At 41.7% G+C, this 26,861-nt stretch overlaps 1 protein-coding gene and 1 long non-coding RNA gene across 6 annotated transcripts in view; one reads left to right on the forward strand and one right to left on the reverse strand.

Moving 5' to 3' along the window:
- The window catches only part of PCGF5 (polycomb group ring finger 5), a 33,576-nt gene that overhangs the window by 2,018 nt on the left and 4,697 nt on the right, over window positions 1-26,861 (forward strand). For 2 of the 5 annotated variants that reach the window (XM_053388688.1, XM_053388689.1), the window contains exons 1-8: window positions 15,611-15,783; window positions 16,322-16,630; window positions 19,020-19,116; window positions 21,804-21,859; window positions 21,971-22,030; window positions 22,732-22,880; window positions 24,306-24,404; window positions 26,102-26,191. In XM_053388688.1, the coding sequence (XP_053244663.1) occupies window positions 16,519-16,630; window positions 19,020-19,116; window positions 21,804-21,859; window positions 21,971-22,030; window positions 22,732-22,880; window positions 24,306-24,404; window positions 26,102-26,191 (663 nt within the window). In that variant the 5' untranslated portion in view covers window positions 15,611-15,783; window positions 16,322-16,518. Of the gene's footprint in view, window positions 1-15,610; window positions 15,784-16,321; window positions 16,631-19,019; window positions 19,117-21,803; window positions 21,860-21,970; window positions 22,031-22,731; window positions 22,881-24,305; window positions 24,405-26,101; window positions 26,192-26,861 lie in introns of those variants that run through there. The other 3 variants (XM_053388687.1, XM_053388686.1, XM_053388684.1) reach the window with 2 other exon arrangements.
- LOC128414039 (uncharacterized) lies at window positions 9,112-10,458 on the reverse strand. Its single transcript, XR_008330565.1, has 2 exons — window positions 10,080-10,458; window positions 9,112-9,355 (listed from the first exon to the last, which is right to left on the reverse strand). It is a non-coding gene; the product is annotated as an uncharacterized LOC128414039 (long non-coding RNA).

Below are 26,861 nucleotides of genomic sequence, written 5' to 3' on the forward strand. Positions count from 1 at the left end.
ACCAGTTTAGAATGGGTGTGTTAAATTGTTGTCCTAAATGTGCTTTGATGGAGAGTCTCTTTAGGGTCAGGATGTTCCAGGTCATTTGAAATTAATAGCTTTGAACCTTTCCCAGCAATCTTCTGTTGCTTTTCCTGCCATAGATAAGGGGAGACTCCTGTGGACTATTTAATGCTTTGATTTCCTTATTGAATCAGTAAGGTTGAAAGCTTCAAAAGAAATTCATGACCATGTTGCAAGACATGGTGTAGTAAAGTAGCAAGAAGACACCTGATGCAGCCACCTTGCTGAAGCTTGGCAGGTCTAAGTCTTGCCAGTACCTGGGTGGAAGACTACCTGAGAGCGCTGTGTTTCGTGATGGAAGGAAAGTGAGATGTAAATTAAATACATAAGCAAGCACCCCTGTAGAATCAAAGTAAATTGACTCCACTCCATAAATGTACAGTCTGCAGTTAGTGCCGTACTACTGTGGTTTGGGATTTATTTATTGGTAATTGATTTAAAAAATTGTATGCCACTGAACTATTGAAACTCCTAAGCAGCTTACATAACATGTAAGAGATACTATTTATAAAGGTCAAAAGTTTAAAACAACTCCAAATGTGAATAGAATCAGTAGTTTAAATACCTATTAAAATACATGTCACATCTGATTAGGCTTGCCTAAACAAAAAGCTTTTTAGCAGGTGCTGATAACAATGCGACAAAGTGCCTGTCCAGTATCAATGTGCATAGGATGGGCCACATGGCCCCAGTAGGACTGTAACTGTGCAAAATAGTACTACTGTACTACTACTACTACTGTTTTTTGTAGGCATGTACTTTGCCCAGTTCCTTTGCTTCTGGTGGTTCTCTGGTGGTTTCTGATGAGCTGACTAAGGGCTCATCCAGATTTCCCTTTGTGCTGTGCTTTCCAGGCGCAGGCCTGTGCCTTTCAGATCAGTGTCTGAGCGGATTTTGTTTTGTTTTTATGCCCTCGCACCTTTCCCCAGGAAACCCCGCTGTTTACTGCTGAATCAGAACACACAGCAAACGGGTTTTCTGCAGATTGTTGTTTGTTTCCATTCAGTCTTAACAGCGGGTTTTCCTGGTGGAAGCAGGTGGACTTACAAAGTGTAGACCTGCACCTGGAAAGCATAGCACAAAAGAAAGTCTGGATGAGCTGTAGCAGCAGAGGGCCAGGAGTAGGGGATGAAGGCCTCTCCAGAACAGGCACCAGCAATGCGTCCTGCTAGGGCCCTGGCAGATGTGTCCAAGGATGTTGAGTGCTGATGCTAGCCCTGGCTGTGAGAAGAGTTGGGAAGAGGGAGAGAGAGAGCCCAGAGCTGCAGAATAGACAGACTGGAGATGGGCAGAGTCTGCTGCTAGCTCTGCTATAGCCAAGAGTAGGGAAGTGGAAGCTGGGAGAAAGAATGCAGTGTCCCTTCTGGAAGTGGCAAAAGAGAAGGGAGGACTAGGCCAAGAGCATGTTCTGCAGATGCAATTCAGAGGCCTAGGTGGGCGCTATACAGAAATGGGTTGAGTCTAGCCACTACCAAAGTTTGGTGTACCAAACAATATTCTCCAGACCTAATTGCTCAAGTGAGTTACCACCTTTAAGGAAAGACAAGCCATTGAGTTAAAAGGGTCTTTTGAGCCAAGAGCTGTTTAGGATGGAGAGCATCCTGTGATGTTGCCCTGTGGCCGTCCACAAAAGCCAAGTGCAAGCATCATCAGTGTCAGTGCTGCATGGCTCAGAATCAGGCAGAGAGCAAGCATGGCAATAGTAGGACTCTGGTGGCTAATTAACCAACTTGAAGGCTTTCAGGCTACTGCAAACACAGACAAGTCTGCACAGTTCTGTGTGCCTAACATAGAGTGGCTATTTGCTGCAACAGGTCTGCATGGTGGACTTGCACAGTTGTATGATATAGGATGTTGCAGAAGCTATGTCTGTGAAAGCAAAGAAGTGTACCATGGCAGCCACAAATGCTGGATCAGAACAGCAATCTAAATTCTGTCAAATCAGTTGCCCCATTAAAGTTAAAACAGCATTGCCTAATGCCATATATTACTTGGAAAAAAGAAATAGTCATGCAATAATGCCTATCGGTTTCATTTAGACTGGACTATTATTGATGAGTCGATTCCAGAAAATGAGAGGCAAATAATTTTGTAGATATTTCCCCTTTCATAAAGCATGACTGCTGATTGTATAGCTACATCGTGATAGCTTTTTGTCATTTAATGCAAAGACACAGAAGACCAAAGAACTGGTCCAAATACTGCCTTGTGTCACAAACAACCAATGAAGCTGGGTTTGAAAGTACACACAGGAGGCTGGAGGAGTCAGTTGGAGTTAGGTACAACCAGTCAGGATGTACCAGTTGAGATGTTCTACGAATATCCAGCTGCACAAATATGAGATGGGAGGTACTTGGCTTGCCGGCAGTACATGTGAAAAGGATCTAGGGGGTCTTAGTAACATTAAGGTAAAGGTACGCCTGCCCGTACGGGCCAGTCTTGACAGACTCTGGGGTTGTGCGCCCATCTCACTCAAGAGGCCGGGGGCCAGCGCTGTCTGGAGACACTTCCGGGTCACGTGGCCAGCGTGACAAAGCTGCATCTGGCGAGCCAGCGCAGCACACGGAAACGCCGTTTACCTTCCCGCCAGTAAGCGGTCCCTATTTATCTACTTGCACCCGGGGGTGCTTTCGAACTGCTAGGTTGGCAGGCGCTGGGACCGAGCAGCGGGAGCGCACCCCGCCACGGGGATTCGAACCGCCGACCTTTCGATCGGCAAGCCCTAGGCGCTGAGGCTTTTACCCACAGCGCCACCCGCGTCCCTCTTAGTAACATTAGTCAGCAACAAAAAACAGTAATGCTGTTCTAGGCTGCAGCAACAGAAGTCTGGTGTCCTGATCAAGGGAAGTAACAGTAACATTTTATTCTGCCTTTGTCAGACCACACCTGAAGTACTGTGTCCAGTTCTGGGCACCATGATTGAAGAAGGATATTGACAAGCTGGCAGAGGAGGCCAACCAAGATGATTGAGGGTCTGGAAAACAAGTCTTATGGGGAACATAAGGGAGTTTGGTATGATCAGCCTGGTAAAGAGGAGGCTGAGAGGAGATATGATAGCGCTCTTCAGATATCTAAAGGTTTGTCTTATGGATGGAGCAAGCTTGTTTTCTCCAGGGTAGGAGGTAGGAGCCAAATCAATGGCTTCAAATTACAAGAAAGGAGATTCTGACTAAACATCAGGAAGAACATTCTGACAGTAAGAACTGTCTGACAGTGGAACAGACTCCCTCAGAAGGTGGTGGACTCTCCTTCCAGCAGAATGGATGGCCATCTGTCATATGATTTAGCTGAGATTGCTGCATTGTAGAGGATTGGACTGGATGACCTTTGGGGTCCCCTCCAAGTCTACAGTTCTACGGTTCAATGTAACGCAGGAGTTTTGTTGATTATCCCCTGACATCACTATCTTTGACCTTATTTCTGATGCACTTCAAAGGAATCAGTACTTCTTTTTGGCAGCATCTAATTTCTGGAGCGTCCTGCCCTTTGATATTAGGAAAGCAGTTTGGATGTATTGCTTCCAGCACCTCCTAAACACTTTTTTGTTTAGACAAGCTTACCCAGACTAGTGATTTTACTTGTTTTCTGACAAATATTAGAACAACTTTTTTTTACCCTTTTCTCAGCATGCTAATGAATATATTATTTCATATTAACCGCTTAGATGTTTGCGACGATTGAGCAGAATATAAATCCTGCAAAGTAAAAATAAGTGTTGAAATATTCAAAGTGTCTGTAGAGTGGGACTAAAAGTAGCAAGATTTTCTGTAACTGTAAAGTTGTCATACATTTGTTTTGACTGAGAATGGAAGGACTGCAGCTTTTCTGTTTCAACGGAAATGGATGAAAACCCAACCATAACAGCCCTGTTTCTGGAAAAAGCCCCCATGACTAGTCCTGATAGGACAGCAAGGTTGAGAAGGAATGGGGCAGTGAACAAGGCAAATTCCATAGATCTGCTGTGCATTGGACTCTGTCTGAAATTGTGCTTGGCTATAGAGACCCTTACTGTAGGTTTGGCTTGAAAATCCAGTCCACTTCAATCTGAAGGTTCTCAGATCCACTGGCAGAATTGAATTAGGCACCCATTCTAGTGGTAGCAACATCCTGGTAATGTGTCACAGGATAGGCACTTTGCTGTTCCATTTTTCCTAGGGAAAGAGGAACGCCACTTTATTAAAGAGTGTACAGTTGTGGCAAAATTTTCAAACTTTATGCGGTTGCCAATTCTCATCTCATATTGTTCATCTTGTATTGTTCTCTCAGTATGAAAACTGCCCATAGCGACACCGGTTGTGTGGGAGTCTGGTGGATCTGAAAGATGCACACCGTCCTTTGTCAGTTCAAAGTGACCCAGTTGCCTATTTATTCCTTTAACCATTGTCTTTATTTGGCTTATTATATCTGACCCTAGCTGTGATTTTGTTCTCATTAGTGGCAACCCTGCAAGTTAAAGCAGAACCCAGTGGCTAGCAAGAAGAGGTTGCAAAGCAGGTCAGAACTGCCATGTTTGAAGTGGCAAAGTTGTCTGCAGTTCCACGAAAGCAGAGAGGCCTCCCTGACTGCAGTAACGATAAACTTTGCTTCCTTTTCGTATATCATTAATATGGCTATTGTACAGCTGTGGGCAGCTATACCGATCTGACATCTTATACTACCGTATTTACTCAAGTCTAATGCACCATCGAATCTAATGCGCACCTAAGTTTTCAAAACCTTAAAACCAAAAAAGGTATTTGCTGGTGGATGTAAATGTGCCATTGAATCTAATGCACACCTTAATTTTCACAACGTAATTTTGCAAAAAAAAGAGATGAGCATTAGATTTGAGTAAATACAGTATGTCAGTTTCCAGTGCTGTGCAACATGCTCTGGTGTTGCACTAGCAGAGCAGGCGCTATGCCTTTAGAATCGTAGAATTGTGGAGTTGGAAGGGACCACAAGGGTCATCTAGTCCAACCCCTGAAATGCAGGGATCTTTTTGCCCAGCATGGGGCTCAAACCTATGACCCTGAGATTAATAATCTCTTACTCTACCGGCTGAGCTATTCCGCAGGCTCTAATGTTACGTTAGAGGGTTGCAACAGAGGTGAAGGGGAGATGGGCAGGGTCAGGCTGCTAGTGATACTTGCTAGTATCAACACTTCCAAACAATCATTTTAGTGAGGCTCTGTCTGGAGTAGTAGAAATCCATAGGTTATTCTTCCATCGTCTGATCCTGCAGCTTTGATCCTGCACAGGTGTATAGCAGGATGAGGGTGAATGAGCATGTCAATATAGCCCTGCTGTTCAGGGACATTACAAGGAAACCTCACACATTGGTGTGGTCAGTGCCAACTGTGCTGGGTACTAGTGGCCTCTGTATATCACGATGGAAGGTTGTTGTGTATGTAGCATAGGTGTAGCCAGGATTTTTGTTGGGGGGGGCAGAACCTCAGTTAGCTGTGCATTTTTATTGATTGGGGGGGGGGCTGCCCTTCCCTGCCCCCCCTGGCTACTACGCCCATGGCAGGCAGCAACAGGAGGTGAGATGGTTTGCTAGCAGTCGCTTTATGGTGAAGAAAATTCTCATCCACACTGTTAAGCACCAGGAAGCAGCAATGGAGGCAAGGTGTGCTGAAGCTGATGCCAACAGCCCTTGTTTGCACAACTATGATCATCCAGTCAAAAACCATGTAGCTGTAACCCGCATGATTCTGGCTGCAGCCTAACCTTCCTATCCTACGCCTCCCAGGGCTAAAAGATATGAGCAAGAATCTCGCCTGGTTGCCATGGAACGATGCTGGGTGATTTCACCCAACGAAGGACCTTGTCAGCCACCACTGGTTACATGACACAGGAATAGTGGAGATGTGATATATAAGGTAATGGACATCCAACTGGCTAATATAGGGTGCACTGTGGGCAGAAAATCAAGACAGTCTTGAAAGTAATCTCTAATCACAGGATGTTGTGTTGGAAAAATCAAAGTATTAAACAAGGAAACTTTGCTCAGCACAAGAAGATCAAACAAGTGCTGAATGACATGAGACTTTTCTGCCTTTCCAGACAGCACAGTATTTTGGATTCTGACCTGAACATAGCTGTCTTTAATGCTCTCACAGTTTTGTATATGTTGAGATAAGATTACATCTAACACAAACCTTCCTGGGCCAGAAGAACCCTACGTTACTCTGTTCCATTCTTATTTTGCAATGAAAAAGGGATGAGAAGAGGCAAGGTCATACTTATTGCAGATAATTTGGTTCTCCTTAATGCTCCCAGAAAGATGAGGTAATCTATACACGAACTCTCTAATTCCTCCCAAAGGTCATATCTGAATTCCATGTTGATTTTTATACCTAATAATAAAATCCTGTGACTGGTGAAGGTCAGAAGGAATTATTTAGAAACAGGTGAATTCCACAGACTGGGTTTAATGGAAGTAATAATAAGGCAGCATAGTATTGGCACAGACTGGCGGGTTTTTTTGTGGTGTGTGTGTGTGTGTCTGTGTAAAACACAGGGGTAGAGGCAAGAAGCTGTTGTGGGTGTTTAACAAGACTCAACATGAGCAGTAGTTATCTGAACTTGGGGAAACTGCAGAGTTGTCTGTCCTCTTTATGATTTTACCGAATTAGTAGTAGTTTTTCCAAAGAATCCTGTGCTTCATGAGTAGAGGGAAAGGGCTAAATGGAATACATGTGCAGAGATGGAATCTTCACATTTAGGCATCGTATGCTAACTACAAGTAGTCCATCTTGGCGGGGAGGTGTAGATTTGTAATCATTACTCATAAGCAGCAATGAATACTGTTGTTTTCTCTCATCATCTCTGTAGAAGAAAAGATGGCATGCAGGTGACATACATTATATTTTGAAGCAGGCCTTTCACCTAATTATGCTTTAGGAAAGGTAAATGGGTAGGAAGGGCATTTCAGTAAGGACAGAGAAGAAGAAGCAGCCTCAATTTTTACTCCAGGTATGGAAAAGGGCTTTCTAGGGCCAATTGTAATCCAAGATCAATGGCACATGAACTTTGAGACATTTGCATAGGAACAAAAATACAAGATCTCGTGAACTGCTCCCAGCCAGATCCAACTTTTATATCAACTTCCTATTAAAAAATAAATAAATGTTAGTGTGGTATATTAGTTTTGAAACTGTTAACTGCTACTGGTTTGAGACTAGGATCAGCTCATCTAAAATTGGCAATAGTTTGCAGCAGTGACTGAACGAATAAGCTGCATATGTATTTGTTTCAGTCCGCCATAACAGACTGCATTTTAACCATCCAAATTCGCTTGCCCATCTGTGGAAAAGTAGCTTGAATAAATTAGTGCAGGTGGATGTGTTTAGTTGTTGTTTTTTATTGGTGACAAAGCTGTATTTGCTGTTTGAGGACTTCTCTTTCCCTTTTTCCTTCTCCCTGTAGCTCTAACAGACAGACAGACAGACAGACAGACAGACAGACAAATCACACTGCAGCCTGGAAAGACAAAGCTGCTGAGTCGCTTCATTCACCCATATATTTAAGTGAAAATACCTTTGAATTGTCTAATGAACTAGAACAGGAGTTATAATCCTGCTCTTGTCAGACACAAGATAGAATTTTAACTGGAATGTTTTGAACTAACTTCTCAGTTGTGAATACAGGTAGAAGAGGAAAGGGGAGTTTGCAGTAAGAGTAAATAATATGAAACAACAGGTTTCGATAAGATTCTGTAGTTCTTTAGCAGAATTTAAGCTGAGATGCAGTCTGGCAATATGTCTAGGGTGGTACAATGTGGATTTTGTCACAACATATTTTAATCTGGTTCTGAGTGGAATACCTTAACTGCAAATTATTTTTAGTTCTATGTTTCAATCATTGTATAAGATACCATGTGCTAATTTTTTCATGTGTTCCTAATTCTACTGTAATATATGAAGCACCCTTATACTTGGTCCATTGTTGCAAATTCATATCCTGTACAGGTGTTGTATACAATTTCTTTCTTGATGGAGGAGATGATGGGCATTTGGGACAGAAGTGAAGTTAAATGTAATGTACACAAACAGTTAATGAATTTTCATGCACTATTTTGGGCACAGTTTCACTAGAAAGAACCCTGGGTCAATGCTGTGAAACCTCCTGACCATTCACGTAGTGCGGTGTGGAAGAAGAAAATAATAGGAGTGATAATAATGGTTTAAGCCAGTGGTGTTTTTCTAGAAAAACGTGCCAGAATTGAGTTCTGACTGAAAAAAAGCCCTGGTTTAAGCCATCTCCAGGTTTTTTGGAACCCCTGGGCATGTCTAGGGGCACTTCCAGACAATTGTTATTTGCAGGTGGGATTCAGTGGCATATTGGCAACAACAAATTTGCTTCCAAAAAACCTTTGGGCTTTTTGCAATAAGGACTGGACATACAAAGCTTGGTCAATTTTAAGATCCATTTCATCTCTTCTAATGCCCAGTCTAAGGCCCATTTGTAAGCATGCTGTCTATTGTGACATGTTTTTTGTTCATGTTCCTGTGAGGGAATTTTTTTGCCCAAGTGTATCTCCATCTACCACCGAAAGAAACCACATCCTTTCATCTGAGTTTTAAAAACAGGCATTTCCCTGCTTTTCTATAACCGCCTGGTTCTCACTTGTCTCCTCCATGGCCAAGAAACCCTTTCCACCAATCTGAATCATGGCCCTCTCAACCACCTGGCCCTTACAATCTGGCGCAACAACTTTGAAAGGCTGTGCAACGAGTTGTATGGTGAGTTAGCTAGGGGGGAAATGGGTTACTCTTTTTCTCTGTGGAAAGCAGCTCCAATGCTGAAACAGCACTATGCTCTATCCCTGGTGGGAAAATGAAAGTTAGCATTGCTAGACAACACTCTTGCCACTTGGAGACCAGTTTTGCCTAGACTCCAGGGACTGTTAGCACACCGGCATTAATGAGCTTTAACATGAAATGGGAATGTTCCAAATTGAGAAAGTATATGTGCAGAGCGCAGTTTCTCCTATGCAACTTCACAAGACACACAAAAATGAAGCATGTCAAAAGCCAATCAAAAATTACCTACATAACAATGTTTGTTCTGAAGTATTAGTTTTATTTATTCTTGCATCACTATCACTGTGGTTGTCTGAAAAGCATATACTGCGCACATGCACACCCAAGCCCCTACCATCTGGAAGAAACCTCGCTCAGTCCTTTGGCCTTGTTTTGGGAGCAAAAAGGAAGGACATTTCACCTCTTTTTGAGTACTTGCTCCCTTCAGAAGCTTGTTTTCATGGCTTATCCCTGATTCAGGCAGGAGGGGCACTGGGAAGGATCTGAAAACACACACACACAAAAACACCCCTCTTTCTTAGTAATCACTTTTTCAACCTCCCAACACCTTTCATTGTTTCTGTGCTTTCTCTTCCTTTCCCCCACCCCCTGTTGACCGGAATCCTGAGGACTGGTTTTAGAAAACAGTAAAGGTGCGAAAACCAAAGAAGCACAAACCAAAGAAGAATGAATGCACAACCATTAGCAAGGGAGGCTGGTCCATTCAAGGAAGCGGACCCTGCCCCACCAAACGCAGTCTTCTCTCAGCCAGCCCCACCTGTCTACCTCCTTCCCTACAGCCAGACTAGAGCAGGGGTCAGCAACCTTTTTCAGCTGTGGGCCAGTCCACCGTCCCTCAGACCATGTGGTGGGCCAGACTATATTTGGGGGGGGGGGATGAGAGACTTCCCTTGCCCCACAAATAACCCAGAGATGCATTTTAAATAAAAGGACACATTCTACATGTAAAAACATGTTGATTCCCGGACCATCCGTGGGCCAGATTGAGAAGGCGATTGGGCCGGATCCGCCCCCTGGGCCTTAGGTTGCCTACCCCTGGACTAGAGGGTGGCATTGGCTATCGGCTTCTTCCTCAGTCTCAAGTGTTGCCTTTCTAAAATGCAGCAGGGAGGAGGAAGACGAAGCTAACATTAGCTGGCTCTGCCCATAATTGTCTCTGGCCTCCTTACCTTTTGCCCTACCCAGTAGGCACCAGTCACCACTTACCTCAATGAACTTCCTTTGAAACTGTAAGACTTGGAGCCAGTGTGGGGTAGTGGTTAAGAGTGGTAGATTCGTAATCTGGGGAACCGGGTTCGCGTCTCCGCTCCTCCACATGCAGCTGCTGGGTGTCCTTGAGCCAGTCACACTTCTTTGAAGTCTCTCAGCCCCACTCACCTCACAGAGTGTTTGTTGTGGGGGAGGAAGGGAAAGGAGAATGTTAGCCGCTTTGAGACTCCTTCGGGTAGTGATAAAGCGGGATATCAAATCCAAACTCTTCTTCTTCTTGGACCATACAGGTAGGCATTGGGGAAGGAAGAGGCAGCGGTCAGCTGCTGCTTTTTGTTAGTACCCTAGTTATATTGTTTTGTGGTGCGTTATAGTTTATTTTACTGTTCTAATAACCCAGAGATGCATTTTAAATAAAAGCACCCAGGCAGTGGAAGACAGGAGTGCCTGGCATGTTCTGGTCCATGGGGTCACGAAGAGTCGGACACGACTAAACGACTAAACAACAACACATAGTTTATTTTGGCCGCAGTCCGAAACACACTTACAGTATTGGATAATAAGGCCCACTGAATACTGTGAGACATACCTCTGCATCAACATGTATAGGATTATGCTGTCCAAGAAAGCCATTCAAACCACTGTAGACTCTATGGCTTTCTTTACCATCATGCCAGCTTCTCCCCCACCCCTTCTCCTGTTTTTATAGAATCTCAGAATTGGAAGGGACCCCCAAGAGTCATTTTCTCCAACCCCCTACAATATAGGAATCACAACTAAAGCACCCAGGACAAACGGCCATCCATCTTTCAAAGTCTGCTTAACCTCCAGCATGCTAAGCTGCCTGCTCGCTTATTTTACGACACTGGTTGGCATTACTGTAGATTTTGGAACATACAAACTAACGTGGCTGCCTGTGCTTTTTCTCGACAACCAATCAAGAGTTTTATTGAGAGTAAGGGATTAATGATAAAGAGCTTGAGTGCGTGTACCTAACAAATCAGCTGGCTTTTGCATGCTGCGCCTGTTGAATGCTGACAGTGCAGAATCTCATTTAACGTTATAAGCTGGAGAAGAGATTCTGGAAGCAATAGTGCTCAATTTGTGATCACTACAAATTATGGACAAATTTGTATAACTAGCTAGGTAATGACAACCTCCGCAAATCTGTACAAAGGGTATATGAACTTTGCTCCTGTAAACCTGGAAAAGGAAAACAAGCAGTGATACATTGGTTACTGTTCTATTCTTGTGGTGTAAAATTGGGGTGGCATCACTTAGAACAGTAAAATAAATAATTAGATATGCTTAAAATAGCTCTTTAGATGCAGGTATTTAAAAAAATACACAAAATAATCAAGAGATTCCTTTATATGCTGTCTTAGGGGAATAGGGCAAGCCCTATGTTCCCTTTATTTATTAAATTTATATCCTGCCCTTCCTCACAAAGCAGCCTAGGGCAGCAAACACACGTGTGATAGAGCAATACATTTAAAAAGCGAACAAACCTACTTAAAATGTTTTAAAACATCAAAAAGCATCTAAAAGCAAACACAATAAGACTTTAATTTAAAAATAGATTTAGCCAGAGTGGCTTTGAAAGGGGCTTTTTACCATTTTCCCTAGACTTAAGGAGGCTTGCTATCACACAGTCTGAGTACTCTTTGTCTGAAAGCACTATATTGTTGGCTTTTCACAATCCGGAGGCATTTATATGTGACAATTAACTCAAATGAACTAATTTTAAGCATACAGTAGATGGGTGAAAATGTGCTAATTTTACTGCTATTCCTTGAGTGTTTAATTAAGGCTGCAACTCTAGAGTCACATTTCAATGAGTAATTCTCATTGTACACAGTGCCTTACTTCTGAGTAAACATGCACAGGATTGTGCTGCGACTTAGCATATGACACTAAGGTGCCAATTTATTCTAGCTTTTGCTACAATTAGAATTGCATACCAATTCTAATTTATTTTTAAATTAGGGTTTTTTTAAAAAAAATATTTAATAGCTACTTATAAAAAGTACTTACACAGAAGGAAATGTATTTTTGAAGATGGCATGTCTTGCAACATAGGAATGCAACAAAATAAAAATGAAGTTTTGCTTCACAACCATTGTTCTGAAATAATTTATCAAATACCTTCTAGGACTGACATCTGAATAGTCAGTTACAACCCACAGAGGGGGTTTTGCCAATCAATTAAAGTTGCATTATTTGCCAAATGAATAATAAAATAACCACATGATTAACTAAAAGCTTCTTTTTCAATGTACATAAAAACTTATATGAGAAGTCAAAAACGGTTTCTTCAGTTAATTTGCAATCCTAGACATAAACTTGCTTGTCTATACAAATTCCCTTCATGCCATGACAAGTTGCCATGAAATTCAGTCAAAATCCAGTATCCTGCCCTTTAACTAGTATAAACATTTGCAGTAGATAGCATGTTTGAAAGATTTTTTTTTTAAGGCAATGGTTTAGATTTACTTTTGTCCCTTTAATGGGATCAAACGTATCAAGAACAGAGACATTTAATGGTAGGCATATATGGAGTTAGAAATTAGAACTGACAATGAAAGTTTGGGATCAAGATAAGTATAGCATAGATAGAGCAATAATTCTCAATAACATATGTGAAAGTTAGTAATCAAACCAGTTTTGTGGTCTTCTCTGCAAAACAAATACAGAACAACTATTAGAGCTAATCTCTAATGTAATTTATACTGTAGGACCAGTGTACCAGACATTTAGCAATAACCAGGATAGTGTATATGTATGTGTTTATGCTACATGTTTAGGTCATGATCAAAGTTATACGTACACACCCTAATCCTAAATGCATCCACTGGTCCACTGATTTCAAGGGAAAGCAAATTTCTGCTTTAGCCAGCACTATAATCCTCTTGTACGTTAGGGGAAGCCAGGCTAAATAAATTGCATCTGAGTTGTATGGGACAAATATTTCATTATTTGAGACGTAATTTTTAAGTGTTATTCTATTACTTCTATAAATCTTTGTCTGATAGTTCTATATTATATACTTTCTCTTTAAAGTATAGCTCTTTCAAGCCTGTATGAGATTTTAAAAAGACCTGTATTATGGTCGAAAAGTATCGGGGTGATAAAACAACTGAAGTGTACAATAGGTTTAGTCTTTTCATATTCCTTGCTCTATGCATGCAGTTTAGGGACATGTGCCTTACGAAAAAAGCTGGAAATGGTCTGCAGGTGAAGCTACTTTTCAGTTTTTATAACTAACATAATACACCATAGCTGATCTTGGGGTTTTCTTCCACCATCAATTGAGAGTCACAGTGTTGACGGTTTTTGCAACTTTCCTGTTGCTGCTTCTGGTTTTTTTGTTTTTGTTTTGTTTATTGTTTCGTGGTGCTGGTTTTATATTATTTTTATGTTTTATGTGAACTGTAGAAAGGTGGCTAATTAATTGTCAAATTGCCTGACTAATATGGAGTTGTGGTTTTTTTTATTTTAAAAAAGGGGAATGGAGGTTTATTGGCAGCAATGCAGCTGGAGATGCAGTTCTTCCATTACCCTTAGATGACAAATTTCCTGAAAAGGGAAGTTTTTGATGCAGTCATACAGCTGGCTAATTTTGGTAGAGACAACACATCTGCATGATTTCAGCCAGACGCATTGTTACTGCTGTCTGTCTGTCTGTTGTGGCTTTACTCGAACAACCAATTTTACACAATCAGAAACCACACTGAAAACAATTGTATTTTTTCTTTAAATATATTAAGGTTTAGAACATAGCATCAGGTATGTTTACATATCAGCTACATTTATGTACTGTTCTGTCCCCAAATTATACCATAATGAGCACAGTATCCTGTCACCATATGTAACAAATGTGTACTTAGTACCGAAATAGTAATTCACAGCCAAGGGACAAGTAGGTCTCCAATAATTAGCCTGCTTAAATATCACTGCTGAATCAAACATGTAGTAGTTCCTTGTGTACATTCCCATTATTTAAATAGAGAATGTATTAGAGTATGTTGTGCAGTTATTACATGGGCCAAAGTGTCTCCATGCATATTCTCCTTAAAAAATAAGTGGACCAATCAAGCTCTGCCTCAGTAGGGCTTGCAGTCTACAAACAGATGTAATGAAGGCAGTAGAGGAAAGGAAGGTGAATGCAGGTAGAAGTAATTGGGGGGGGGTAAAGGAATTTAGGGATTATACTTCAGCATTATATATATGCAGCTATTTAAAATAAACTTAAATGATCAAGAAAAGATTGAATTCAGTACTTCAGGCTATTATGATTTTTAAAATGTATGGATATCCCAAAAGAGTTCCTTGTTTGGGAAGCTTTTATTTTAGGTTGGCAAGTTCAAAACTGAACAGGGCAACAACAGTAGTGATCTGGTATGGATTATTTAATTATACATAGACACAACTCCGCTGTAATATTTAACTGTAAGATTTAATGAAGGAAAATAGGTGTATTTGTTTCAAGCTTGTGGCGAAATGCTTCACTTTTTAACGGCAAGCGGAGCAGCCATTTCTACAGAATTTTAAAAACATTCATATTTTATTGCCACAAAAAGCCCATTCATTCTCTCTTGGGAGTGAGGAGGGAAGTTGCTGTCCTCCCCAGTATTCACCTTCTTGAATAATTTGGCAGGGAAAGGGGTGCTTCTCTACTGCAAGGGATGCCCTTCAGAAGGTGCTTTGCCTGGAGGGAAAAGCCAGTGAAGTGTGATTTGTTACAGTGTGGAGATGGCAACTTCTAGTTTGTGCTACTTGGACTCTTGTTCAGACAGGTGCAGTTGAAGAGTATAGCAATGTCATCTAGAATGAAAGGGGACTCTTTCTCTAATACTTTGGGTGGGGGGGGCGACAACACTAGCTATCTCTAGGCTCTGCCCCACATATCTGAGAGCAGCAGCGCCTACCAAGCCACTAGCATCCTCGCTCCATTCTACAGGTGCTCACGGGAGTGTTTTTCTGTCAACAGTTGCTGGATGCGGTTAAGTGGAAAGTAATACCTTGTGCCTTTTTCTAAAGGCAGAGCAAAGGAGAGATGCCAGGGTTCAAGGCTATCTGCAAACCTGATCTCTGACCTAAACACACGCCTGCCTCATACCAATCAAATGAAGACTGGCAGGGATGCCAACTTGAGCAAAATATGGGGGGGGCAGTTAAGCCCTGTTCTGCACACACCCCACATTTGAATGGCAATGCCCATCAACTTTGGGGGTACAACGCCCACAAATATTTTAAGGGGGTCGAAGGAACCCGGCCCCTAGGAGTTGGCTTCTATGAAGACCGGTGTTGAGCAGTCTTGCTGACAATGCAAGTGTTGTGTTTTTGCCTCCGGGCTTCTGAGCCAAAGGAAGCCGGGCTTGGGCGACCGGCTGTCTGCGCCCTAGCCAGATCCCTGCAACCGCGCACGCGCTGCGGTTCAAGTGGTTCTTGGTCAGCGCGGAAGGAAAAGCACTCTGCACGTGCTCAGGCGCGCTCCGTTTCTGCTTCAGGGCTGAAGGAGGCGGCCAGGTGAGCCCTGGTTGAGAGGACGTCGTGCGCGCGCAGCGACGGCGTGGCCCAGGCGACGGAGGAAGGCTCGCTTTGGGGCCGTCCCGTCGGCCTCAGTCAGACGCAGGCCGGGCGCGCCTGCTCTTTCCCTTTCTCTTTCGCCGGCAGGCGAGCGGGCCGGGGGTAGCGCCAGGTAGGAGAAACTGAAGAGGAGAGGCGCGCAGGGCGGAGCGGGGAGCGCCTGCGGGGCGTCGGGTGCCTTAAAAGAGAGGGGGAGTCCGAGGGGCAGCCCTGAGACCGGGACCAAGCTGTGAGACCATAAATTGCGGGGGTGGGGTGGGGAGAGAGAGAGTAAATAGCTTTTTAAAATAACTAAGGAAGAAACAAACTCGCCTGCTAACCCCGTTTATGGAAGGGGCTTGACTGTTGGAAGGAACATGTTTCCACCTTCAACTGAGCAGCCCCCTCCCTCAGCTTCTCAGGGGAGAGACAAGCCTGCTGCCAGCTTCGAGGTTTCTCTTGTACCTCTGAGTTCTTATCACAAGCTCTTAGGTGCTCCCTACCTCCTGCTTTTCCTTACTAACTTCAACGAGCATTCAAATGTTGCAGGCATTTCTTCCTTCCTCGGGCCAGTTCAAACATCTTTTGTGTTTGCGGTGTGGCTGCGGGATCATCTCTGTTGTCAGACTTTCATTTCCTGGGTTTTATTTTCGTTTTTGTGTGTGCTACAGGGCTCAAAGATGTCTAACTCCAAAAAGAAGCAGAGGTTAGGAATCGTGACCCCCTGAGGACCCTTGGATTTTGATCAAATGCCTGGAGAAGTCCAGCTGCGCAGGGCAGCTCACCGGCTCCTGTGATCCTGCCACCTTCGCCTTCCAGATTCACGGATCGGGTCCAAACCATTTTATCGCCGCAGCCTGTGCCACGAATGGCTACCCAGAGGAAGCACTTTGTGAAAGATTTCAATCCCCATATCACCTGTTGTATCTGTAAAGGATATCTTATCAAACCAACGACAGTAACTGAGTGCCTCCATACTTGTAAGTAGGATTATGTGAGGCATCTATCTTTGGAACAAAATAGTATTTGCTCCAATTATTTATTTTATCTTATTTACTACATTTATGCCCTGCCTTTCCCCCAAGGAGCTCAAGGCAACCAGCATGGTTCTCCATTTTATCCTCACACAACAACTCTGTGAGGTAGACTGTGAGATAGTGACTGGGCTAAGGTCACTCAGTGTTTCATGGCTGAGTGGGGTTTTGAACCTGGATATCACTGATCCTAGTCCCACACTCCAGCCACTACACAACATAATTTTAAAACCAAGACATAAACGTTTATGCATCATTATACTATTGCATAATATACACCATTATAGTATCTATAGCATTCACTTCAAATATTCAAATAGTATCACTTACAGAATATATCACAGTTATTCCTTAATACCAGAAATTTCAAAGAGTTGAAGGAAGTTTAAATAGTTGAGCTATGCCTGTAACAAAAGTGTCACAGAATACCAGGGTACTGTGTTCTTTTTGGAGGTTGACATAGTTTGGATTCTATATTTTTTCTTAGATCTACCTGTGCCTTCAACTTAAAAGAAGCAAAAAAAAAAAAAGGTGTTTTAAAGAACTTTGTTCAGTAGTTATATTTTGACAAGCCATGAAACTGCTGAAGTTTTTGCTAAAGACAAAAATGTCATGAAGTGGGACTGACAGGCCAATCCTGTACAAGGTTTAAATTCCCTTGATGGGTAGTTTTAATAAAATGGTCCTAATGGTCCTACAAATTGATAGGTAGCACCCATAAACTTTTCATTCTTGCATTTATGAATGAGGCCTCCACTCAGAAAGAATTAAGTAGTGTCTTGATTTACATTCTAGGTCATTTTGCCACATGTATACCAGTGTTTGTCACAGTAAAAAAAAGTGTAAATAAAATGTTCTGCAGGTGCATCATTCACTTCTACTGTTAAAGCTAAACAGTTCTAATCCTATAGAAGCCTGGATGGAAAACTGTTTGGGAATCATATGTTAGCCTCTCTGAGCTCCTTGGAGAAAGAGTGATGGATAAGTGTAATAAATATTAAAGGGGTTTGTGTATATATAAATGTACATGCACCACATTTATATGTCATGCTGAATCAGTGGTGGATAATCTGTAGTCCACATGTTGGATTCAAAGTCCTATCAGCCCTGCCCAGAACGGCTAATGGTCAGGAATGAAGGGAGAATTAACATGTAGACTGACACAGGTTCCACATATCTAGTTTAGCATCACATGCAGAACTAACATGAGCAAGCCTCATGTTCTCCCATCCAGTATGGGTGGGAAAATGACCAAACACATTTATTTTCAGTTTCCCCCTGATCTCTGTCTATTGTTGTTTGCAAACCAAGACTCGTGATTATAGCTGACTGATCAGTTAAAAGGGAAAAAAGGCTTTGGAAGCCATGCTTTGAAGTGGGCTTGTTGGAAATTTGTTTGTTATAACTCACAATATCTAGTTCACAGGTGACTATAAACTAAGATTAGAAGAAACTGAAAGTAAACATTAGCAGAGTTCTACTCCCAGGTACATGGGAGAAGTCCAGGGCTTATTTCAGCTTGTGAACATCACACTAAACCATGGTTTAGCATGATGTCCAAATTGGGCCATGGTGGACATGTACCTGGAAGTTAAAGCCAATGGCAACTTCCCTGTACATGTCTACTGCAAGTATTTGGAGACTTATTTCTCCCCTTTACACCTGGTGGTATCCACTGAAGGGACACAGAAGTTCAGATACTGTGGGGGGTTTTCCTTAATGTTGCTGTTGGCTGCCTTGATGGAAGAAAAAATGCTGAATTAAAATATTTAAATAAATAATGCAGGCACACGTGCAACATAAATCTGTCTCTTCCCCAAATCCAGAAGCTTTGCTTTGTCTTTTCCCTAAATTGGTATGATAAATCTTGATTGTTACTTTAAATCAGTGGTGGGTAACCTGTGGCCCTCCAGATGTTGGGACTGTGGCCAATGGCCTGCGATGGTGGGAGCTGTAGTTCAACAACATCTGGGGAGTCTCAGTTCCCTGTCCTGGCTTTAAATTTTTAAGTTATTTTGAAAAGAATCACTTCAGATTACATTAAAAGAGAGCTCTGCAGCCTCTCTGAATCTCCTTGCATGCTCTGTGCACATGGAGCTCCTGGCTTCTCTGATTTGAATTTGGAGAGTAGCTTGGCACATGCAAATCAGTTTAGAGAAGTCAGCAGATTTTACCAGGTGTGCTGGAAAGAAAATCCCAACACTATATGAAGAAGGCAGGAAGGAACTTGGGGTGTACTTGGGATAGGTGTGGGCATGCTCTTTTAAATGATAGCATTCAGAAATCATCCAATTTACATTTTTGTCTAATACCTATTTCTTACTTGATTTTGTAGTTTGTAAGAGTTGTATTGTGCAGCACTTCGAAGAAAGCAATGACTGTCCCAGATGTGGCAATCAAGTTCATGAGACCAATCCATTAGAAATGTTACGGTAAGAGGATATTAAATACAAATTATTTCAGTGGAGAGAGTTTGTCTTAAATTGCCTTTTGCCATGACTTGCTACCTACAGAAATATAGAAAGCTGCCATACTGAGTGTGACCATTGGTCCATACAACTCATTATTGCATCTATGCTCAGTGGCAGTAATGCTCCAAGCTTTCAGATGGACCAGGATGCAATCCCATGATAATAGTGTGTGCAATCATGTCTTTTTACCTTACCTGCCTGCCCGCTCCTCTGCTCCTTGCAGTGCAGAATAATTGTCTTTTTTGCAGTGCAGTGCAATGACATATCAGTTCAGTTTCTTTCTTAAAAAAACAACAACTAACTGGTGCACACAAATGGCCTTTTAAACAAAAAAAATTGCAAGAACCTTAAATGTCCTTGAGATTAGGGTTAGGGTAGGAGAGCATACAGAAAACTAACATGTAGGGGGATCAGACTACGTAATCATGGGCTTGGAAGAAAATGAGGTGCCTGTTTGTAATGGGGAAGCAAGTAGGGAAATATCCTTGGGAAAATAATGCCAGGAGATCATGGCTGTTTCTGCTTCTTTGCTCCCTTTTTCTTTTGCTGAATCTGCAGGGTTTTTCACCTTCTTTCTTCCCCAACTGAGCTCTGCAAACCAGAATCTTTGCATTGTTAAGGAGGCAAAAATGTGATGAGCAATTTATCTTACTTTTCAAATATGACTATTAGGGGATACTTCTATACTGGGAGAAGAGGTTAAGATGTAAAAAGAAAAAGAAAAAACCTCCCCAAACCAAGTGGTCATACTGGAAGGTGGATATATAATGTGTTTTGTTGGTTTCAATGGTTGAGTTGCAACACAGTTTAACTGCAACAGGATCCATGTCCTAGATTTTACAGATTGTTAAAGAGATGCACAGAACTATCTTCTGTTGCTAAAGAACAGGAAGCCCAGATTTCCAGAACTATTCTTATGCTAAGTTGCAAGGTAGCATTACTGTATGTAGAGTAGTAAGAAACTGTGGAAAAAGACATATATGCTGGATCACACCAACAGCCTTCTCCCTTGGTCAGTACTGCTGCTACCTCCACTTCTTCTCTGGCAGGAGAAAGTGAATGACTTGGGTCATGAATAGCTACCTACAGGGAGCCTCTTCTGAATGATTTCAATTCCCTTATAATCTGTTGCACAAGTTTCTTCTGAAGCCACTGTATCTGAGATGCTTTCACCTCAGGCACTCAGTTGCAGGGAATTATTTTTATTTCTTTTCAGTTGCATGAGGTGGTGGCAACAGCAGAGAAGGAAGCAGGTGAGGCAGAACTAATGGCTTGAACCAGCATTGAAATTGTTCTGTGCTCATCTGTTAGTACAGTTGCAAAACTGTGCTCACAGACAGTATAGGTGAAATATCTGATGTGTGTCCTCATTTTGTTATATTTCATGACTACCTTCACTTTTAATGTTTATTAGAAATCCCATTTCAGCACAAGTACATCAAAACTGTAATAAAATATATATAATATTAGTAACTGAGCATGAATACTATCCAGTTCATAACAATCAATGGCAGTTAATGCAACTTGTCTCTCTGTGGTTTGGCTTAGGACAAAACTGGTCTATTGGCTCTGTACTGGTAATTGGACAGGAGATTCAGTAGATTTTTATGGATTATCTTTTTCCAGAAGTTTTGCAATCTGATTTGTTTGAGGGGAAAGTCTGTCCATTAGATCAATTAGCTGCTCACAGGGACCAGTCCTGAAGTTTCTCATATGACCCTGCATCCCTTTAATTCCCGACTTACGCAGGGGTTACATTCCGGCACCCCATGCACACAAGTGAAAATCACATAAGTGGGGAGCACCTTCTAAACACCCTTTAAATGCCCTTTCTGCCACTCTCTCTCCAACCCAGATCAAAAGTACTGGGGGACGTGGGGAAACTGGCGACGGCTGCTGTGCTACCAAATACATCAGCTGTTAGGCGGGGAGGCTGAACAGCCTAAACCTAAATTACAGGACTGTGACCATGTTATTTTTAGGGCAAGTTAGCAGACAAATTTTAAAGGGGCAAATAAAGTCCCTTTAGCATTATGGGACAATGGGCCAAACTACACATTTTACTGTTGTGTGTAGTTTTTGCTTTGCACAAATTACTGTTATAGCGGCTTCTCTCTCTGAGGACATAGAGGATTTTTATACTTTTCTTCTCTGGAGATCTTTCTTCTGAAAACTGGAATATCTAGATGCCTCCCCCCGATATACACACACATACCAGAGAAAAGATTTTGATACATTTAGTGGACAAAGAAAAAAATGGTACTCTATTCCCCCTACATTCTTTTCTATTTGTCTGTCAATATTTTTTGGCTCCATACATTCTCAATACAATTGCAACTAGTGGTAGAACTTCCAGCAGAGGTTGATTAGAAGGAGGCAAGGCCAGGCATTCTGTGGCTAGTCTTCTCTGTAGGAAGGTACTTTGGGATCACAGACAGTGTTTAAATATCTCAGTATAGTTGTTTGGGAAATTTGTGGCTTAAATAATTGCTGCCAAACACAGTGTTCTGAAGGTTTTCTTCCTCGTTTCCTTTCAAGTTCTACAATGCATGCTCATAAAATTTGTTATCAGCTAGCTAAAAAAAAAAAAAGATAACTTTTTTAAAGACGTCAGAAGACTTGTTTTCTTTCTGTTTATCTCTCTTCAGGCTGGATAACACATTAGAGGAAATTATATTTAAGTTGGTCCCAGGACTTCGAGAACGTAAGTTTCCCCCTCTTCATTTGGTTGCTTGCTTTCTTTTCTTTGCAATCCTGTTGATAGTCCAGCATAACTGAACTGAAATATCATGCTCCTTTTTTTGTTGTGAACTAGAGGAACTATACCGTGAGACTGAATTCTGGAAGAAAAACAAACCTCAAGAAAATGGAGATGGTAATTACATCCTTGATTTTTTAAAAGTAACATTTTGATAAGATCCAGTGTATTTTAATTTCAGACGTCAAAAGCTGCATGAGTCAGTGCTCGCAAAACTATACCTGTATGTTCAGCTGTTGCTTTTTCCCTTGGAGTTAACTCTTGCAGCTATTAGTTACATGGCTTATTTATACACATCATACGGTAAAATGCTTAGCTTCTACAGTTGGTTGTCTACATAGCTGTGCATATAGAGAATATATGTTATGCTGTTTCTAATGTTTTTTATCCAGTTATACCTCCTAGGAGCATTCTTGTGCATCTGAAATGTTTCACATGGGCATACATAAGGAAAGGATTTGGGCTTTTTTTTTTTCAAAATCTGTAATCTGCTATTTGAAAAAAGAGAAATAGAATTGGGTGTTATTGTCATCAGCATACTGATGGCACCTCCCTCCCAAACCCAAAAAACCTCCCAAAGCAGTCTTGTGAAGATATTGAACAGCAGAATAGATAAAATAGACCTATTCGTGACTGCATGTGCAACTGCCTCCACACAAAGAAGGAACACTCAGCACCACTGCACTGAGTTATGCCTCACTGGTTTCAGTACAACTTACTGCTTAGTAAGCATGCTGTGGATTTCATTCTTAGTCTGTTTGTTTGAAGGTTGTGGAATATGTGTAAATCATATGTTTTATTTCATTTTATTTATGCAGAAGAAAATCCAAAATCTGAAGATCCCAAAGATGATGAAGATGGAGATGAAAATCAAGATGATAAAGACTATCACAGGAGTGACCCACAGATTGCTATTTGTCTGGATTGTTTACGTAACAATGGGCAGTCCGGGGATAATGTAGTAAAAGTGAGTTTTGATAATATTTTTGTTTCTTAAATAACTCGAGCAGTATATGAACCCTTTTTATCTTCATGCTGTAAACAACATAGGTTTGTTGACAGTTGAAGATTCTAATTTTCTGCAACTGTTATCGTTGTGTGCAACCTCTATTTCATGAGCAGTGAGAGGTGCCAAGGGTGCCTGCATTTACCCAGGGTTCACTTTCCTTGGGATGAAGGTCAGTAGAGACTGTGCTGTCTTTAGAATACATAGTTAACACCCAAACAGATCTTGCTTCCCCAAGGGACGCCCAAAGCCAGGGAAGCTCCAAGTCCCCACTCTGAGTCCAGCACAGAGCAAATATGCTTCTGTGTCTCCAGCTTCCAGCATCAGCATCACATCCTTGGCCTATTCTTCTCCATCCTAGGATGGCAAGGCATCCAGCCAGGTGAGGTGGGGGGGGGGAGCCCATCCATTTGTCTCTATGGCAACAGAGATCATTCTTTAAGGTGCCAGGGACAGTGACCTTGACAAAAGAACTGCTCTGGCCAGTTCAGCTACCTTTTCTAGTAGATTTAAAGCCTCCTTGATACAGGAGCACAGGCTTGGAGGGACCCAGGGTATCATCCAGACTGACCCACAAACCTATAATATTCTTTTTCAAAACTATAGGAAGGCTGAACCCTTCCCCTGCTTTTGCTTTGGAACACCTGTGCCCAGGTTGCCCTCCCCACCCCCATGGGCGCATTTTCAGTCACTGAGTCTTGTTAGACTCATAAAACAGCAAGGGGAAGTTTCAGCACCCTGTTGCCTATTGCCACTTCTCCACTTGAAATCAGCCTGCTACTTTCCCATATAGCGGCAGTCGAAAATATAGGCAGATGTGTTGTTTGGTCTTCAAATGTCAGTGTTTTATTTAAAACCTTTCTTACCTGCCCTTCATTGCAAATGCCATTCCATTTAACTGCAAATTAAAACAAATTGAGACACATTATACAAGTACTAAAAATAGAGTAGTTAAAACCTGCCAACTAAAATAAACATCAGTACTAACAATGAAGTCCACTAAGAGCCTGGGCAAATAACCAGGTTTTCAGCTGCTGTTGAAAGGTTAAAAGAGTGGGTGCCAATTGTATCTCACAAGGAAAGTGTTCTATGTATAAAAGTTCTGTTACACCTGTGAGCATACCTTTATAACAGCTGGCATGCTGCCCTAAAACAACACTGCTATAACAAAAATGCTAAGTAGAGTAGCATTTGTGTTGTCACTGAAAGTTGAAGCTAAACTAAGGCTTCCAAATTCTAAATGTGTTCTACCACTTAGCTGTAGTACTTTCTCATCCTATGAATGATCAAGCAGGTTTGTCTGTTTTTCATTGGGTTTTATTTTGGAACCCAACAAAGACTGAAATGTGTATTCGAATTTGCATTTTTTTGTCTTCTTTCCTTTAGGGACTGATGAAGAAATTCATCCGGTGTTCTACGCGAGTTACTGTAGGGACTATCAAGAAGTTTCTAAGTTTAAAATTAAAGCTTCCAAGTTCTTATGAGGTATGATAGACAACAAGCCAAAGATTTTACACTCCTTCCTGTGGTTAAGTTAAATGGACATATCATGTCAGGCTTCAGGTGTACAAATATTGTTTGGCTTTAATGTCAAACATGCACTGCAATATCAATAAGCCAACCCTTTCCAAATTTACTGAGATGTCGGTCACACTGAGTTCAGTGTACTCCAGTGTAAGTGTGCATGGGATTGCAGTTTTAGTGTCATAATCGAGGGTAAAGCCTATCTTTTACTGAGGATTATTATGCACTGAGAAATCAGCATTAATGTGACCCCAGTGAAAAATGCTACTAACTGCATAAACATTTCCTCAGTGAAAGTGTTACTGCATCTGAAATGGTATTTGTTCCTAACTCTGAGATATAGATGGGTGTTATTACAATGAAACAGGAAGTTTTTGTCTTACTCAGACAATGAGACATTAATAATCCAGCCTTCAGCTCTAACTGGTGAAAGCAGCTGTAGGAGTAAGGCAGGTTCTATAACCATAAATGCCAACAAATTGAACATTGGCATTTTTGGCCATAAATAGTGATTTGAAGAGGGAACATAGCACTATGGATACAGCAAATGACTGCATTCATTAAGTTCCAAGTTCAGTTTCTGCCATCTCCAGTTTGTTTTTCTAAGATCACGTGGAAGACCTTGGCCTAAAACTGTGGAGAACTGTTGCATATTTAAGCTACCCATGGTGGACTAGATGGACAAATACTGTAGCTTGGTATAAGGCAGTTTCCTGTACTTGTATGCTAAATAATTCTTTACCTTCCTTTATGATCAGACTGGCTGCCCCTCCCTTCCCCCCCCCTTAAGCAGCATATGCAAATTTATTTGTACATTCTCCACCTCTTTAAAAAATCACAATCATGTAGCTTTCCTATGCTCGCTGAAAGCTCTATACTAATCTGATAATAGGGATGCAGGTGGCGCTGTGGGTTAAACCACAGAGCCTAGGACTTGCCGATCAGAAGGTCGGTGGTTCGAATCCCCATGACGGTGTGAGCTCCCGTTGCTCGGTCCCTGCTCCTGCCAACCTAGCAGTTCAAAAGCACGTCAAAGTGCAAGTAGATAAATAGGTACCGCTCCGGCGGGAAGGTAAACGGCATTTCCGTGCGCTGCTCTGGTTTGCCAGAAGCGGCTTAGTCATGCTGGCCACATGACCCGGAAGCTGTACGCCGGCTCCCTCGGCCAATAAAGCAAGATGAGCGCCGCAACCCCAGAGTCGGTCACGACTGGACCTAATGGTCAGGGGTCCCTTTACATTTTAATCTGATAATGGAATCAAATGGACTCCTAAGTAAATCATGGTTTAAAAACACTGCAGTTTGATGTGCTGCAATCCAAGCTGCTTTTCTAGTTTGTCTCATTGTAGGTGGCATGTATAGATGCTGGGTCTTCTGTCTGGAGTGAAAGTGAAAATACATGTGGACTTGTAAAAATATATTTCTGTATCAGGGCCATTTCGTTTGTATTTTGTTCAGTTAAACAATGATCAATATCATTATGTTGCAGTAGGATAATGTGTTCTCATTTATACTCCCTATCATTTCCTCATATATACTAATCAGTTTTAGGAAACATTGCAATAATTTAAAGGAAATCGGCGTTTTTATGTTGGTGTTTTTTACTCTTAAGGTTATTTTGTGATTTACAGTACTTCCCTTTTCCTTTTCTTTCTAAGCTGGATGTACTATGCAATGGGGAGATCATGGGGAAAGATCACACTATGGAATTCATCTACATGACAAGATGGAGACTACGAGGCGAAAATGTAAATAAAATTAGAAATAACTTAACTCTAATAATTTCTTTTGTGTATATATAGCTTATTTGCTATCTTAAGTTTCTAAATTTATGTTTAAAAGCCTCAACAGGACTTATTAATAACTATTTTAAAATGCATTGCTGGCTTCCAATAGTCCATGATTTCCCAAATTTTATGATACAGTGGCATGATAACTGATGGTTATTCCAAACCAGCACCACCTTGGCTGCTTTGGCACAGAGTGTAAACAACAAAGAAACCAGCTGGCAGTAGCCACTTCTTGCTGGGAACTAAGCTGGGAAATTAAGTCATGGAGTCCAGGGAGAAGGGGGCCTTGCAGCCTAGGAATGCATTTGTCAGTGGAAAGTACAGAAAACAAAGCTGCTTGGTGCCAAGTGGTTACAAAAAACAAAAAAGAAATAGATCTGGGGAAATTGGGAGGGTGCTTGAACATTTATCATAAAGAGATCTAGTAGTTAGCTGCCTCAGGAGTAGCAGCATCCTCACAAAGTACCATTTCAAAAAGATGAGCACTTGACATGGGTACCATTAGTACCATTATTATATTATTCTGAGCAATGACTCAGACAGGCTGAGAAATGATTAAATGCGAGAATATTTAAGGACTTTCAGATTTGGAAAGGAATTGACTTGCATTGCTAAAAGTGATGACTTC

This window comes from Podarcis raffonei, chromosome 5 (genome assembly GCF_027172205.1).
Source record: "Podarcis raffonei isolate rPodRaf1 chromosome 5, rPodRaf1.pri, whole genome shotgun sequence".
Taxonomy (NCBI): Eukaryota; Metazoa; Chordata; class Lepidosauria; order Squamata; family Lacertidae; genus Podarcis; species Podarcis raffonei.